The sequence below is a fragment of the Saccopteryx bilineata genome, chromosome 3, assembly GCF_036850765.1.
Source record: "Saccopteryx bilineata isolate mSacBil1 chromosome 3, mSacBil1_pri_phased_curated, whole genome shotgun sequence".
NCBI lineage: Eukaryota > Metazoa > Chordata > Mammalia > Chiroptera > Emballonuridae > Saccopteryx > Saccopteryx bilineata.
The window spans coordinates 223,897,271-223,914,639 of record NC_089492.1 but is presented as its reverse complement, the minus strand read 5'-3'; the positions used below and the strand labels follow the sequence as shown (position 1 = coordinate 223,914,639).

The window sequence follows — 17,369 nt, the reverse complement described above, 5'->3', positions numbered from 1 at the left end:
AATAGATGGTGATGGAAGGAGACTTGACTTGGGGTGGTGAACACACAATACAATATAGAGATGATGCAGTATAGAATTGTACACCTGAAACCTATATAATTTTATTAACCAATGTCACCCCAATTAAAAAAAAATCTATGGCTATTGAGACAAGGGCCTCTATGGTAGCTTGAATGGTCTGAAATTAGAACCCACAGAGGTTGTCCATAATATTTCATGTCTTCAAAATTATGAGCCATTCTTTTTAAAAACAGTGATGCAGGGAAGGCAGCAGAATTACTTAGGGTAGAGATTGGGTGTTAAGGTATATAGTATCACCCATTCTTCCAGCACCTTTACAAGCTACAGGAGATGTTGATTTAGAAGTCATTTAGCTCAGTGTTTCCAGACCTGAAAGGTTTTTCAAAGGACTCCTGAAAGCAGCAATGGTATCTGTTTTCATTTCCATTAATTAAAAAAAGGAGAAGAAGAAAAGAACTCGGTAAATTAAATGTTTTTGTAGAAACTGTTTCCCTTTTAAATAAAACAAGTTGAGAGCCTCCAGGTGTGTACTGAGAAAGCTGGCTTGGTGATAAGTGGAGATTCGATGAGTTTGCTCATGACTTGCAACTCAGTTTATAACACAGATGAACACTACTGGGTGCATCCGTTAGCATCACACATTTTTAAATTGTTTTTATTCTTAGTCATATTTATTTACATTTGTTCTCAATTCTGAATTAATGAGAAATTTAATGAGAAAGAAAAAGCATAATTCTTCCAATTTTCCCCTAGATACTTTTCTCCAGAGTCATAAATTTTCATCATCTGAAAAAAAAACACAACTAGCTATACAAAACATCAAGATATCTCTAATATTTCAAAACACAATGTAAGGAAGAAAAATAAATCAGTATTACTTATGCATCCTGTCTCTAACAATTGATCTATTATGGAAATAACAGTGAAGATGCTTTGAGGTCCATCCCATGTTTGAGGACATCTGAGAACTTTTTCTTCTTCTTTTTCCAAGTGAGAGAAGGGGAGATAGAGAAACAGACTCTTGCATATGCATCAACCAGAATCCACCCAGCAACCCTGATCTGGGGCTGATGCTCTGCCCATCTTGGGCCATGCTCACAACCGAGCTATTTTTAGCACCTGAGATGGAGGCTCCACAGAGCAGATGTGCTCTAACCTATTGAGCCATGGCTGCAGGAGGGGAGGGGCAGAGAGTAAGGAAGAGAAGGGGGAGGGATGACCTGTGTGCTCTAACTGGGAATTGAACCTGGGACATCAACACACTGGGCCGACACTCAACCAGCTGAGCCCACCATTCAGGGCCAAGAACTATTCTGCATTGCCATTATTCTCATACCTCAGTACAACTGCACAAACCATTCCTTCTGCCTGAAAGGCTGTCCTTCTTTTCTCTTTCTGGTGTTCTTAACTTTAATCCATAGCTCAGCTCTTACCTCCTATTAGGGAAGGAATTACTTTCCCTAGTTCCCTCCAGCTGTGTCTGTTGTTCTTCCCTTGGTATCCCTATAGCATTTGCAGAGGAATTACCTCCCTATGTCCCTATTTTTAAAGATGATCATTGAGTCTGTCATCTCCACTTGACCCTGAGTTGAGATCAGGGGCAATTTGTTATTTCCAGTACCTGGCACAGTGGCTCACACCTACAGTGTACTCAGTAATTTTTTCAGGAATAAATGAGAGTAAGAAGAATCAAAGCTTGATAATATTAGAAACTGGAGAGCACATGGGGGAAGCACTTAAGGAAAATGGAAAGTGTATACAAGTAAAGAGAGTAAAAAAGACAGAGGTTGACATGCACAAAAGCAGCAAATGGGCTGACATGACTAGATGAGAAAGTTCAGGAACAGTGCTAGAAATCACAGTAGGGAATTTAGGATTATGTGGGGGGCCCTTAAAAGAAACCTCAGGTCTTAGTTTGCTCAGGCTGCCATAACAGAATACCATAAGCTGGGTAGCTCAGCAAGAGAAATTTATTTCTCACAGTTCTGGAGGCTGAATGTCTGAAATCAGAGTGTCAGTGTGGTTGCTTTCTGGCGAACACTCTCCTCCTGACTTGTAGCCTTTTTGCTGAGCCCTCACATGTGGGAGGAAAAGAGTTCTGGTGTGTCTTTTTCTTTTTATATAGGCACTAATCCCATCATCAGGGCCCCACCCTCATGGCATCATGTAAAGCTAATTATCTTCTAAAGGCCCTACCTTTGAACACCATCATATTGGGAGTTAGGGCTTAAATAGATGAATTTTGAGGGGACACAAGTCAGTCAATACTGAGTGGCTAAGGAACCAGCCCTGCCTTAATTAAGCAGCCCCAAAACATCCCCACACTACATCCATTCCTGCTATTTCTGAGGTTCCATTTTTTATTTAAGAACGTGAATGAAATCTCTCAAATTAACATTTCCAATTGATGGGCCTTTGTAGCCCAAGGGCAAGAGTGAAATAACCTTTTAATTCCTGAGATGAATGAATGAAGTAATTTTTGTGAGTAGCATCTTCTGTTTCTATAGCAGTCATAAATCATACCTTTGAGAGCTGTACCATTTTACTTTTAAATGTACAGTTTAAAAAGGACAGTCATTTCTTATTATGCTCCTTATGTACAATTTTATTGCATTCATCACAGAGTACTGTTGATTCTATAGCAAAAAACTATTTGTTATATTCACAGTATAAGAGCCTACTGATTAGCACAGGCATTTTACATTAGCTGCTCAGAATGGTAGGACAGGCTTCCTCTAAGATTTACTGCTTTCTCCATTTTCCCAGGATCCATTGTTGGTTATTTTCCAGGCCTGCATTCCTTTCATTTGGCACATTCTTTTAAGACGCACCATTCACAGAATGATGTTTTTAACCATTTGAAACGTTTATGTCCATTTGCAAATGATTCAGGCCAAGACTGAGAATTCCGCTTCTTGATTTGCAGAAAGTTGTTGCTGTTTGAAAATTTGGTGGGCATGTCCTATTGATAGATAGTACCAATATGCAGTGTTAATATAATAGGTAAATTCCAGAGTATTTCTATACCTCCCAACAATCAAATGATATGCAAAAATATATGACTTGGGGATAGCTGAAATTATTTCCACACTTTGAGCTTTGCTGCCATTAGACTGGTTCACAATGTTCAATTGAAGCTCAAAATACTACTGATAAGCATCAGCTGCCTTTTTTTTACCTAGACTTTTTGTTTAAATGTATTCTTCCATTTTCCATGTGCTTTTGAAAACAATGGAGGAACAGATGTTTTTAATTGAATAATCTATACTCTGTCATGTATTCCTTCTCCCTAGGAAGGTGATGGAAACTTACTTTGCCATTTTTATTTATCCTGCCAGTGGAATATATTGATGAGTTCCAATAGAGTTAAAACAAGACATGAAATATGGATTGACTCTTTTTTTAAATTTCTTTTTCTCTCCTAAGTATAGCAGATTTCTGAAGGTGCTGCCAATATTGTGCTGTCTAACAAAACTTCATTATTGGAAGGGTCTTGATCTCCTTTGGACTTTGATAAATGATTATTATGCCTTTGAAATGTTAGCTCAGGGTGATCCAGAACTTGTTTTCATCAGTTCATGAAAGAAATGAATAAGAAACCGTAGAATTTAGACTTCAAACTTTGAGCCATTCCATGAGGAGGACGCAGCCACAGAAACCGAGGCTATTGGACTGCTCATTCTTGTTTCCAGCCGACACTTTTTCTCTCCACCCATTTCAGGCCAGGACTTGCCCTTTAGGTATAGGCCAGCTGGGAACTGCAGATAAGGAGAAACTGTATTTTTAGAGTTAGGGACATCCACAAGGCAAACCGCCTCAAGCCAAGAGTAGGCACTGAGGAATCAAGAAAGCCACTGCCCTCCGAGGGCACAGGTGAGCTTGGAACAGGGGAATGAGGTGAAATGTGAAAGAGAACTTACTACACAGGGTATTCCCCTACAACAAAGAATTGTCTCACCTACAGTGTCAATAGCACTGAGATTGAGAAGCCCTGATGTAGAGAAAGTGCTACTGTTTTGCCCATCAAAGTATAAGCTTCTTGAGTTCAGAACCCACATCATTGAGCTAATGGTGTTCCATGATTAGAACAGCATCCTGCAAATAGCTGGGATTTATCTGTGTCATCCAGTTTTCTTTTGAAATGTGAATATTTCACTTTCCTCAGTTCCTCCCCTAAAGTTATCCAAAAGGGAAAAGTCTCCCCTTACCAGGAAATAGGCGAAAAATGCTTCACGATATGTTTCCAGAAATGAGATGAGAGAGCATGCTCAGAAGCAGTGGTGCAGGCAAATGAAAGATGCTAACAGCTAAAAATGTTGAGACTGGTGTAAATAAGGATTGCTTGACACACAACAAATCCCTGTGGACACATGATGGCCTTTAGACATCAAGGAACCGGGGTAATCATCAAGGGGCTAGGTAGTGTATATTTTATTGTTAATAAACTGGATGAAAGATTATATTTTAAATGTTATGCCTTCAAGCATGTGCTATATCAAGGTGTTGACAGCATCATTTTTCCAAGTGATGAGCAAGTAAATTTAAGTAGTTTCCAAGTGGTAAGTATCTTGATTACCGAGGAGCAGAGGGATGCAGAACTTGGCCAGTGAAAATAAATGATTGATAGCTTCCTCTCACACTCCTGCCTTTATTTTTTCAATGCATGGCTCATTATTCTGCTGCATTAATTTAGGCTTTCCTATTGTACTGAATTAAGGACCTAAATTCTCTTATCACCCCTATGGGACTCTTGATTGTTTGTTTGTAGATGACAATAATGATTTTTATCGATCCCCAAATGTGGAAGATATAAAAAATGCTGTGGCTGATGGCCAGCTGGTACATAGTTAGTGCTGTGTGCTTGAGTGACAAATTAAAAGATGATATTTGGCCCCAGAGGACACCCTTTTAGAATTTTTTAAGGCGTCTGATAATTAGCATTGGGTCTCTCCATGCTGAAAGGCATAAACAATTTCACATACATCAGCTGAGGTCATTTTGTTGTTATTTTTATTGAACCTTCAAAGGTGTGTTGGGTATAATTTATATTTCATTTCTAGTATGCCCACACAGCAGGAGAGCTGGGGAACAGTGCAGCTACAAGAATTCCCAGAGCCTGCCCTGTGCCATTCAAGCCAGTGAATTCCCTAGGAACTCAGATCCCAGGTCACTTATTTGGAAGAATCCTTGAAATAATCTAGCAGCTGCCATTATTCCACTACATCTATATGGACATCTGAATAATTTTATTTATTTATTTTATTTATTTATTTTTTTTTTTTGCATTTTTCTGAAGCTGGAAACAGGGAGAGACAGTCAGACAGACTCCCGCATGCGCCCGCCCGGGATCCACCCGGCACGCCCACCAGGGGGCGACGCTCTGCCCACCAGGGGGCGATGCTCTGCCCATCCTGGGCGTCGCCATGTTGCGACCCTCCTGGGTGTCGCCATGTTGCGACCAGAGCCACTCTAGCGCCTGGGGCAGAGGCCACAGAGCCATCCCCAGCGCCCGGGCCATCTTTGCTCCAATGGAGCCTTGGCTGCGGGAGGGGAAGAGAGAGACAGAGAGGAAGGCGCGGCGGAGGGGTGGAGAAGCAAATGGGCGCTTCTCCTGTGTGCCCTGGCCGGGAATCGAACCCGGGTCCTCTGCACGCTAGGCCGACGCTCTACCGCTGAGCCAACCGGCCAGGGCTGAATAATTTTAGAAAAAAAAATAAAACACTTTGCTAGTCCTACCATGTACTGTGGGTAGAAAACCTCACACAATTTCTCATCCAACTATATCAGAGGCACCAGGGAAGGAAAATGCAACTGTCTAATTAAGTGCTGTTTGTAGGACAGAGCACTTGGGCAGCACGAGCCTCCCTAGGCTGAATCAAATGCAGCACCGCTCACTTAGAGAGCTTTGGGGCTAATTATTATGACCTGCCTACCCAGAAACAAAATAAATTACATTAGGTTTAAATGTAAACAAGTATCAGAAATACGGTAAAAATTTTATTATGTGGTGAAATGGAAAGATCTTTGACCAGATGCTGAACTCTGCAACCCCTGACCCTCTCTTCCTCTCGTAAGAGCAGAGGGCTGTGCAGATAGGCTGCTTTGCCAGTGGTGCTCCTTATCCTTCGAGGGTTCTGCTCTGAAAACTCACTGTTGAACTACAGAAAATGGCTCTCTGGGGTGGACCAGAATGAGCCAGGAGAGCTCATTTTGCAAAATGGTCCATATGTCACACAAAAGATCCCTTTTTTATTCTGGGGCTATAATGTTACCTTGGTCCTTGACAGCAGCTCCTAGGGAAGTGGGGGGACGTAAGAATAAAATCTATTTCTTCTAATTTAGATTTATTTTATCTCTCACTCAAAGTAAGCTTTACCCTCAATACCACAGCCCAGTGTGTCACTGGTGTTGAACAACCATTTCAGCACTTTCCGTGAGCAGCAGTGTGAAGGGGGTGAACACAGAGCTCCTCCCTCTGAAAGCATAGTGACAACAGCCACTACCATTGCGAGGGAAAAACTTTATATAGAAATACACACCCCAGATATTCAGTGGCATGTCCATCACACAAGTGGGCATTACATGTGACCTGACTGACTGATGCTTTTGTTCACTCTACATCCAACATGCTGGGAGCATGGTACTGTCAAATGCTTAAAGGCTAAAACAGATTGACTATTGAAGAGTGACAATCACAGAATCATCTGATCTCAAAATTGGAAGAAACCTTACCTATGACTTATTTCAACCACCTCATCTTTGAGGCAAGAAAACTAAAATGATCTAAAGAGGTTAAATAAATTGTCCAAAGCCTCCCACTCAGGTGGTGGCAGAGCTGGAATGTGAAACCAGGCAGCCTCACTTGCAACCCTGTGCTGCACGGGGTGCCCACTCAGAGGAAACGCGTGACTTTGAGCTTTGTCGCACTGTTCCGTGATCAATTGTTTCAACATGTGTGCTTCCCCCACAAGAACCTGTGCTCTTTAATAAAATACTTATTGTCAACTTCTACTGTAGTCGTGACATATGATAGGATTCCAATAAATGTGTGTTGAAAAAAATAAATAAATGGGTGAATAAGTGAGACCTGATTTTTCTCACTGTATACAAAAAAAAAAATGCTGTAATTTTTAGTGAACTCTACTAGAGCTTGGTCAACCAGGTATAAAGAAGGATCGAGAGGATAGAAAGGTGGAAAAGGTCGTATGAGAAGGCGAGAAGAGAAAAAAGGGGCATGCAATTTAGTAGAAATAATAACCAGAAAAAAAAATTGGTATGTAGACAAAATTTCTACATTCAGTTTGAGAGGTTTTCTCAAGACTCTTTCTTGCCTCTTCTGATCTCTCCCAATTTTCAGACAAGGGCTCTTTAAGGAGATGGAGCAGTAAGCAGTTCCTACCGTTGCTGCTCCTCCTCAGACTCCATAATGCAGAATTGAGTGCAGGTTCAGCTACAGAAACAGAGGGAACCTCGCGTATATTTCACCTCCCTGTTGTACCTCTTCACACCCATGGGGCACCCATTCCTCACCCATGCTGCCACCACTATTCCTGGTACAGAGGAAAGTGCATGAATTCACTGTGGTCCTGTTTCTGGAATATTTTCCATGTGGAAGACATGCTAGGAGATACAAAGGAAATATTTATGTTGTGGCATTTCAAATTCCGTGACAATAAGCAGAGGGAACGGATATATACACACTCATATATGGGCTGGGTTTATCTCTCCTTGCAAATCACTCGAAGTCAATGAAAATAAAGGTTAAAATATCCAGTTACCAACCTGCACTCTGAGTTTGTGTTGCTCCTGAAATGCTTGTTATGCTATAAGTGATTGATACTAAGCAGTACCTGTTTTTAAAAAAGAGAGAGAGGGAGACTCAAAAGACTCAGGGTCCTAATTATAGCATACTGAAGGCTTGGTACTGCAGAAATGCATTAGCAGTATTGATCTTCAGTGGGGAGCAGCTACTGACTGGAGTGCTGTTCCCAGAGAGTGGTTATTAGTAGGAGGAGAGCTGGCTGGGCTCCAGTATGCAAAGTAGTCTAGATGTAGTAAATCTAGTGATTTTTTTAGAAGTGATGCTACACAGATGCCAAACTTCCTGGGGTGAGCCAATGCCCGTGAGCGGGGAGATTTATGGAGATAAGCAGTTGTCTGTTTTGGATGGATTGGGTCACCTTGGCTAAAGACAAGTATGGAGATCCCACCTGTCATCAAACATTCCCTTGAACCATTTGGAACTTGGCAGACCCCTCCAATCAGCCCTGCATCTCTCCCTTCAGTTCATCACTAGCATACTGCACATTTACATATATGGAAATTTGCTCTTAGCATTTCCTTTTCTTGAAATACTTTTCTCTCATATTGTCTGTCAAGCAAGTGGCACCTGTCAACCATCACGAGGAGTAGAAGTCCAAACCCTTCTGCCCACTGTCTCTGGATATTGGAGTTTCCAAGGAAAACATAACACAAGCTAGAACATAACATAGCACTAGCTAAACAACACTTTACTCACAGAGAAGTAGAACAAGATCAGTGTAGTAGTGGGCATTGGTACCCCATGGCCAGTTGGTCCTTTCCAGCAGCGAACTCAGGGCCACTGGCCTGCATGCAACCCTTTTGTGCCACAGAATGAAGGCTCCCATCCCCTCTTTGCAGGGAACAGACACAGCACTGAGGTTGGCCAGGTGCCGTTTGACACATACACACTGAAACAGAACAAAGAAGTACACATCGAGCTAACTGAATTAAGTCAAAGAGAGAATGACAAATACCATAGGATTATACTTATATGTGGAATCTAAAAAATAAAAGTAAAAAAATAAATAAGTGACCAAACCAAACAGAAAAAGTTTATAGAGAACAAACTGATGATTACAAGATGGGAGAGGGGTCAGGGGATTGGGTGACAAAGGTGAAGACATTAAGAAGTACAAATTAGCAGTTACAAAATAGTCATGGGGCAGTACAGCCCAGGGAATAGAGTCAGTGATATTGCAATAGCCATGTGTGGTGTCAGGTGTGTACTCGATAGACTATTGGGGGGAGAGCCTCGTAAGTTATATAAATGTCTAACCTCTATGCTGTACACCTCAAACCAATATAATATTGAATGCCAACTGTAATTGAAAGATACAAACATTTTTTTAAGTTTGAAACAGGGTAAGAAGAATAGCCCCACACACGGTGGCGAGTCCAGCACTGGCTATGAGAACTCCTTATCTCTCAGTATGGTCGTGTTCCAGCCCATGGCCCACCCTTATGTGGCCAAGAGGTGGTCAAAAGAATATGCACTCGAGCTTGTTTTTGCAATATAGTCCACATGGCTTCTTCCCATTTCCTTACCTCTCCCCTTTTTTTCAGATCTTTGTTCCCATTATCAAAAAAAAAAAAAAAAAAGAAAGAAAGAGACTTCCATGGCTAACCTTTATAACATAACCACCTCCAAATCCAATCCTCTGGTCGCGATGAAGACAAAAACTTTAGTTGTTTTGATAACTGCTGTATCCTCAGAATCTACAACAGTGATGGGCACATAGTAGGTGTTCAATAAAAATGTGTTGAAGAGACTGGTAAGACAGGTCTTACAAAGGAAAAGTCTTGTCTCATGATGCCCGGAAAGCAGTGCAGGAAAACTTTTCAGAGGCTTTCCCAGACCAAGTCGTTCACCTCCACTGCATCCAGTTTACACTTAGAAACCCAACCAGCCTTAGAGAAAGTGCTATGTCCAGGATAGCAGATAGCACTATTGTCATTCAGTTCCCATCAGGGCTCCAAGCAACTTGTAGAAAACCTGTCTTTTGATATACAGCACTAATTTGTGTCATATGGAAAATCAAACAAATTATTTTCCACCTGAAAGGAGCAGGCTTATTTGACATCAAATATTTGCCATATGGCTTCTCTACCATACAACATAGCTTCTAGGCTGAAGGTAGTAAGAGTGAGAAGCATGCCCATAAATTATTCAGAGATAATTCAAAATAAGTGTGAATCTTTGACAGATTGTCAAGTTTCTTAATGCTTTGTCCTGCTAACAAATGCTATGTTTCTGACAGAAAGTGGCTTGTTTCTCACCACACTTTATTGTTGCTCTGTGTATGTTGTCTGTGTTGTGTTGTTTTGTTCGTTGTTTTTGTTCCCCCGCAGAGTCCAGTCTGGCTCTTATCTCAGCACTGGGTGGTTTACCTTCATCCTGGCCATGGATGCCTGTTATGGCATTCACGTCTACGGGATGATAAATGACACCTACTGCAAGTAAGATCACAGGAAATTATTTTTATGCATCTCCAATTCTGATATCTTGTCAAAATATCACAATTCATTTTAATACCATAAATCTGAGAAAGAGATAAAGCAACAATTACTTCCTGGTGTTCTTTGCTGACATGACATTTCATTGTCAGTGTATCAAGTTGTGACTTTGAGGAGTGATAAAAAGAAAAATATTTACCACAGTCTAATGTCAAATGTCAGAAGGAACATTTTCCCCTTAATCAGTGACATATCAGGGACGTGTGGCTTAGAAATGCAGAAAACCACCTTAGCGGTTATTTCATTTGCAAAGCAAGTTTGTCATTTCTGCGGTGCTAATGACTTGATAGATGGTTATCTACTCAGTGGTTATATTTGATCATGAAGGACAACATGTCCTGGAGCCTCAGAGAAGCTGATAGCTTAATAAGAATTTCTGGAAATAAGTGAGTAATCTGTCAGATTCATATTTAAAATGGGTGTCTTTAACCACATATATCCCTGTTGGTGGGCTGGTTTCTAATTAGATAATAAAACAAACCTTACATGCTTCATCAAGGTAACGAAATATCTTTCCTACCAACAATTGGCACAATATATTTCAGCAAGTGTTTTAATCATATTTTCAAAATGGTTATTAAGCCACAGTCTTCATGATCAAATATTTCTACCCTAACTATAAGAATGTAGGAGCACAGATGAACCAAATATCTTACCCTGGATAATCACAAAGCATTTTCATGCTCTGTAAGAGCATCAGGCTATCCAAAGGTTGCTTCCATTATGCACCATTTCCTCTTTCAAAAGCTAGCTATTTGTTTGAATGTAATTGGTGTGATATATAAATTTTATTTGATTTATTAAAGCACTAAGGACCTGGTACATCTTCCTAAAAGCTTTTATACATAAAAGTTTTAACTGAGTTCATGGACTAGATTCATGCATAGGTTTGCACGTAAATGCATTTACTGGGCACATAATGGATTCTTGTAAATGAGTGCTTTGTTCTTTATCTCAATCTTTCTCTCCTTTTTTTTTCTTTTCTAGGACAGAAGGGTATAGAAAAGTGCCCTACCACTACTATGAACAAGGAAGAGATGAGTGTGATGAATATTTTCTTCATGAACATGCCCCATATGGAGGCCATAGGTTTATCACTGAAAAGAAAGTGTTTGCTAAATGGGCCAAGAAACACAGGATAATATTTACACACCCAAACTGGACAGTGTCTTGATACTGGTTTTTTCTGATCTTGCCACACACTTGACATAATCACGATACTGCAGCTGTGATGCTAAGATTGCTATGATGGTGGTGGTGGTGATGATAAAGACAACAACAATGATGATCAAGATTCTGTACATTCTAGGATCAGGATGATGACTTTGCTGGTAATTTGAACTTGATTCCATGGAGGGTGGTAGTGCTCATTACATTATTTCTGAAGGTTCAACATTACATAGTACACTTCATAATTTAACTGGAATTGCAATGAAGGCCAGTAGCATGGCAGCAGTGACCTAAGAAATGAGAAGCTTGTCCTTCATATAGTGTCCTAGAATTCTTAAACAGTGAGTAACTTCCAAAAGCAATGGGATTTGTCCTTATGAGGCCAGGCTATTATTGACTTTGGCCTCTTGAACCTGAGCAGTTTCAACATCTTGAAGAATGTTTGATTGTCGAACACTGCCTTAAGAAATGCTCTATGGGTACAGGTATTTTACCACAGTTACTAGTGAGGCTAAGGTCAGAGAAGGAATCTCTTCCTGACTTCCCATCTTCCTAAAATACTTCCTATAGCCAAAGCCTCAGGCCGTTTCCTAATTAACGATGAAGATATTGTGGATATCCTACCCAAAGGCAAGTAATCCTATCTCAAACACTTAATTCCAAATGGGCCAAGTAGCAAATCTTGATGAATTTTCATTCTCACCACTCCATTCTTAGTACCACAAACAATATGAGTGAACATGTTACTGGAATGATCTATGTTAAAGTTTAGTTATTTTTGGTTGTGCCCCAAATATTTCAGATGTCTATTTGACATGTAAGATTTCAGCACTGTAATGACATATACTGTGAAAACATTTCTTTAAGAGAACCAAAAGAGTCTATTAACTTTGCTTCAACAGTCAACAACACAAAATTATATGCTTTTTAAGCTCACGAAACAGGGAAAGCAATGCATATTTTTACATCTATTTGTATCCTACCATACTTCATGATATATATTTGTATATTCAAATTTCTATTTTTTAGACCCAAGGTGTGTCTCTCCATATGTTACGTTATTATTGCCAAGTGCCAACTCTTAGACATAGAGAGGAAATGATTCCTTGTATTAATTCTGACCAGAACTTTTACCTTCTTGTGGTTTATTTTCCCCACAGTGGATCAGTTGTTATACTATAATAACAACAATATTAATGACTTTAATGTCCAAAGCGCTCTGTCATTTAGAGTCCTTTCACATAAGCTGTCCCAGGTGATGCCATGACCACCCCTCTGGTCCATTGTCTATGCATTCTCACATCTCCTTAACAGATGATCTGTAATTTGTTGGTTGCTCTGATATTCTGCTCTCCCTTGCTAATATTTGTATAGGATGGCATTTATGTAGACTAGTCACCAGTTGATTTCTGTGCCAAATACAATATATTACATCAGAATTGCTCAAAAAATATCACAAAGATGGTCTTGCCCATAAACTAAAAACATAGGTATATTTTATATTTTTTAAATGATGCTATTTAGGTGGAGAAAAGAAGAAGGAGCAGGGACAATAGAAGGAACTGAAAGCAGAGAAATACAGTTTCTTGTCCCAGGTTTGAGATGACTCTGTTCATAATGTATTTATTGCTCATTAAATATTAGAGGGGAGATTTGCTGAGAGGCCGAAAACATCTTTGCAAATGATTCAAAAGACAAAAGCCAGGTTTAACCTACAAAATGTTTTGGAGTTTGGAAGTCATGATGCATTTCACTTCAGGCACTCTGCTCGTTGGTACGAGGGCTGAGTCCCATGATTAGTTTTCATTATTATTGACCATCTTGGGCAAAAGCCTCTTTCCTGCTCTCTTCTGCCATTTTGACACCCCCATACACATATCCATAAAAATGACCAAGTGCCACTTCCATTGTTGAAACTGTTATTGATGTTATTCTTTTGTTGTTTCTTTATATGACTTTTTAGCTTTATATGTGTTTGTTGTTTCAAGCTAATGATGGAAATGCCCACTCCAAGAAAAATAAACAGATATATACAAATATTAAAATTGTAATAAGACTATTTTTCCCCTGTTGTGATAACAGAAGTTTCATTTTTTTAAGATTTTTAAAAAATGTATTCATTTTAGAGAGAGAGAGAAAGAAAAAAGGGGGGAGGAGCAGGAAGCATCAGCTCCCATATGTGCCTTGACCAGGCAAGACCAGGGTTTTGAACCAGCGACCTCAGTATTCCAGGTTGACGCTTTAGCTACTGTGCCACCACAGATCAGGCAGAAGTTCCATTTTTAAACAAAAAGGAACCCTTACTTTTCAGAATACTTAAAGAAATTACATAATTTATTTCGTTTTCTGGTCAATGGAGGGCCGACTGTATTTGTTTAGCTTTTACTAATGAGAAACTTCTGAAAACTTCCTTGCTTTCCTGCCTCGCCATATTTTTCTCTGATGGAGACTTTCTCAGTGCCCTGTATCCCCCAGTCCATGGCAATAGGCGTATGTGGAATAGACAGTGTTTTGTTGTTGTTGTTGTTTGTTTTTTATTTGTTTTCTGTTGTTTTTTTTGACGAGGCTACAGTAAGGCCTTCCTTTCCCTTTTCTCTCCTCCAATTTTCTCCCCTCCTTCTCCCACTCTCCGCCTTTGCCACTTTCTCTTAAATAAACCCCAACTCTACAGTTTTTTTATTGATTTTTAGAGAGAGATGAAGAGAGACAGAGAGAGAGACAGAGAAAGACAGAAACATCCATCTGCTCCTGTATGTGCTTTGATTGGGGATCAAACCCACAGTCTTTGCACAGCAGGAGGACTCTCTCACCAACCAGGGCTCTACACCTTTATTGTTGATGTCTCTTATCTCTTTTTTTTTTCCCTAAAATTGAGAAACAAAAAGTACATTATTTTCAATTTGGAGACCTAATTAGATAATTTCCAGTGTAATCAGCATTTTGATAGAATCGTCTGAGTTATTTTTCTCTGCATTCTTAATGTTCTCTGCTTCCGTTTCCTGTTTTTCTTTACTCTCAGCTTCTTAATTCTAATGAAAATACAAAGTCTGATTTTTTTCTATGTTGAGAAGAAATCTAAGATTTAGTGATAGAGAGGAGAATGCTTAAAGAACAATTCAAGAGAGTACTTAGTCATACAAATTTTTGGTTAATGCCACAGATGCTAGTCAACTGAAAGAGACTTTATCCAACATCAAAACATTGGAAAATTTAAACTCACTCATCGCTGATGTGTTTGCATCAAAAAAGTTAATTAACATCTGTAAGAACTAAAAATATTTCAATACCATACAGGCTTTAGGCAAATGGACTATGGAAACTGGCCACGATTGCTGAAACTGCATAAAAAAATACAAGCTAAAAATAATACGTATTATTTTTAATTCTGCAGAATCCTAGGAAAAATAAGGAGATTTAAAAAGGGTTTTAGAATGAATGTTTAAATCCTTTTTAAGTTAGCTTAGTGATAAATAGTAATGATTTATATTATTATGATGGTAATGTGAGTAAGTAACATTTTAGAATATATAGGTTTTTGTCATCAAACCTGTAAAAGAAAAACCAATATGGAAGATTATTTGTATGTATGTATATAAAGTCCATTTGTGTGTGTGTGTGTGCTTGTGCGTGTGTGTAAAGGCATATATGCAATCCTATATTTTTCACTGATATGTATGAATCACAGAAAACCTATTTTAGACTTCTTCTGAAATTTGTTGGGTTACATGAATCCTGATGTAGAAAAGAAAGCAAAAATCGAAATTAAATGTACAGATTGCTAAGAGTACATGAAATCTGATTCCATGACTGGCCAGAAAGGTAAAACCAGAGATACTGCTAAACCTAGAACTGAGAATCCAGTTGCCACAAATCAGACCTGTGAGTGTAGCAATCTGTATTGTAGGCTCTGCCAATTGCAGCTCAGCTAACGTCACATTGGAAAACATCACATCAGGCTTCATTCACACTGAAGTGAATGAACATTGGTCCCCCTATTCAAAATAGCCTGTCTTTAGCACAAGCAAATTCAGATTTGCCTGATTTTTATTATATGGCTAGAGAACTGTGATCATTGTGGAAAAAGAAAATTATATAAGGAGATTGCTCTTTGAGGATTTTGAATGAATCAGTTGATGTGGGAGCAAGCGTCTGAATTGGGGATTTTGCTGACCTTTCCAAAAGTAAAAAGCCATCCAAAGAGAATTACTTATTTCTTTAGGAAAAAAAGACAACACTAACATACTTCACCTGGTGCTGTTAATTGAATGTTAATAATAAGCTCAATTTAATTTTAATAAGCAAGAAAATATAATCAAGTGGCTTACTTTTTTTTTTTTAAACAACATACCCATGTGGGGTTTAATGTGGCATGCCAGATGCAAAGCACAAACTATGTTGTCCAATGTCAATTGTTAGCATATCTTAGCACAACAAATGATTTCCAGTCCCAGGGTGGTGAGGGGAAAATGCTTTTCCCTTAGCTGTATTTCATCATTTTAGTAGTATATGTAGATCTAATAAGTGAAGAAGCCAGTACTAGCTTCTGTAAGTAATCTAAACTTTTAGAGCTGCAAGGGGAGTTAGGGACCAGCCAATCCAACCCTTCAATCTTCAGTTGAGGAAATAGATAGACCTACAGAGGTGAAGTGACTCACCTGTGCCTGGAAAACAGACTAATGGCAGACGTATGTCTCCTTCTCTAGTACTTTTTCTGTTACTTTTTTTTTTTTTTTTAGCACAGAATAGCAGCTGGAAAAACACATGCATGACTTTACTGGAAGAGTCTATTCCTGAAAACCAAGGGCCCCAATTAGTGTTGATACTACTCATGACCAGGGAAATCCCCACAATGAAGTGTAAAAATATTCACATAACTGAAGGAACCAATTTAAGTACTTGTCAATACTCTCTATTATCTACATGTGTTGCTAACACTAAGCTTTGTTGTGTTATCACGAAATTCTAGGACAAGTTTAAACAATGTAAAAGCGAGTTTCTTAGTTTTTTGAATATTGAGGATGATGAAGCTATTGATACTCTTAAGAGCTGCAGAATATGGAGGTTGCTTGGTGTGACTGGCACATCCTATCGTGGCCGTATCCCCGGAGCGTAAGTATCCTCATCTTCTAACCAATGCACCTGCCTGTATTAGTGAAATAATGCATCTGCACTGATTGGTTTCACACTCATCTCTGCACTGCACACGAGCTTTGAGGCCAGATACTCTTCTAGAAAGTAAATCAAAGCCACAGATGCCCCATAAGACTCAATTACCATGTAAGATTGAAAAGTTTTCCATTACAGTCCACTCATATGATACTGTTAAAAGAGGAAATTTTGAAACTATATGCACTAGGCTCTGAAAATGGTTCCTGTGGCTCAGAGAGAGCATATTGTTTTGTTTTTGATTTTTGCTGAACCTTAGAGAAACCACTAGAGTAAAATGCCATGTAAATTGCTAAGGCATCAAATCAGAACTGTCCCTGGGCGTTGTAACGATGCAGAAAACCTCATTTTGCCTTTTTTTTCAGTTCTCTAGCTGTTTTGTTTTGTTGTTGTTGTTCTTTTCAGAATAGGCACTATTTGTTTATGGAGTGAAAAGCTCCATTTTTCCCACAGACATGTTACCTTTTGTTCATGCTTTCGATACTTCAGAAAAATAGAATCTCACTCTCATAAAAGTGAAGAATATCTTGATGAATAAATAGCCAACTGCTAAATTCATACATGTACCTATAAAGTGAGCAGTTTTGTCTAAGAAACTCCAAAAGGACCAGAACCAGGGCATTTCACAATTCCTTGTTACCAAACCTGCAAAGTACAAATTTCCTTGTGTTTAACTTTGTTGTCATCGCTACTGA

General features: G+C 39.2%; 1 protein-coding gene across 2 annotated transcripts in view; it reads left to right on the top strand.

Moving 5' to 3' along the window:
- The window catches only part of ST6GALNAC3 (ST6 N-acetylgalactosaminide alpha-2,6-sialyltransferase 3), a 617,424-nt gene extending 603,898 nt beyond the window's left edge, over positions 1–13,526 (top strand). Inside the window, exons 4-5 of one of the 2 annotated variants that reach the window (XM_066268872.1) lie at positions 10,174–10,281; positions 11,326–13,526. In XM_066268872.1, coding sequence (XP_066124969.1) covers positions 10,174–10,281; positions 11,326–11,512 — 295 coding nt within the window. In that variant the 3' untranslated portion in view covers positions 11,513–13,526. The remainder of the gene's footprint in view (positions 1–10,173; positions 10,282–11,325) is intronic. The other variant, XM_066268873.1, reaches the window with a different exon arrangement.
- The last annotated feature ends 3,843 nt before the right edge of the window (positions 13,527–17,369 follow it).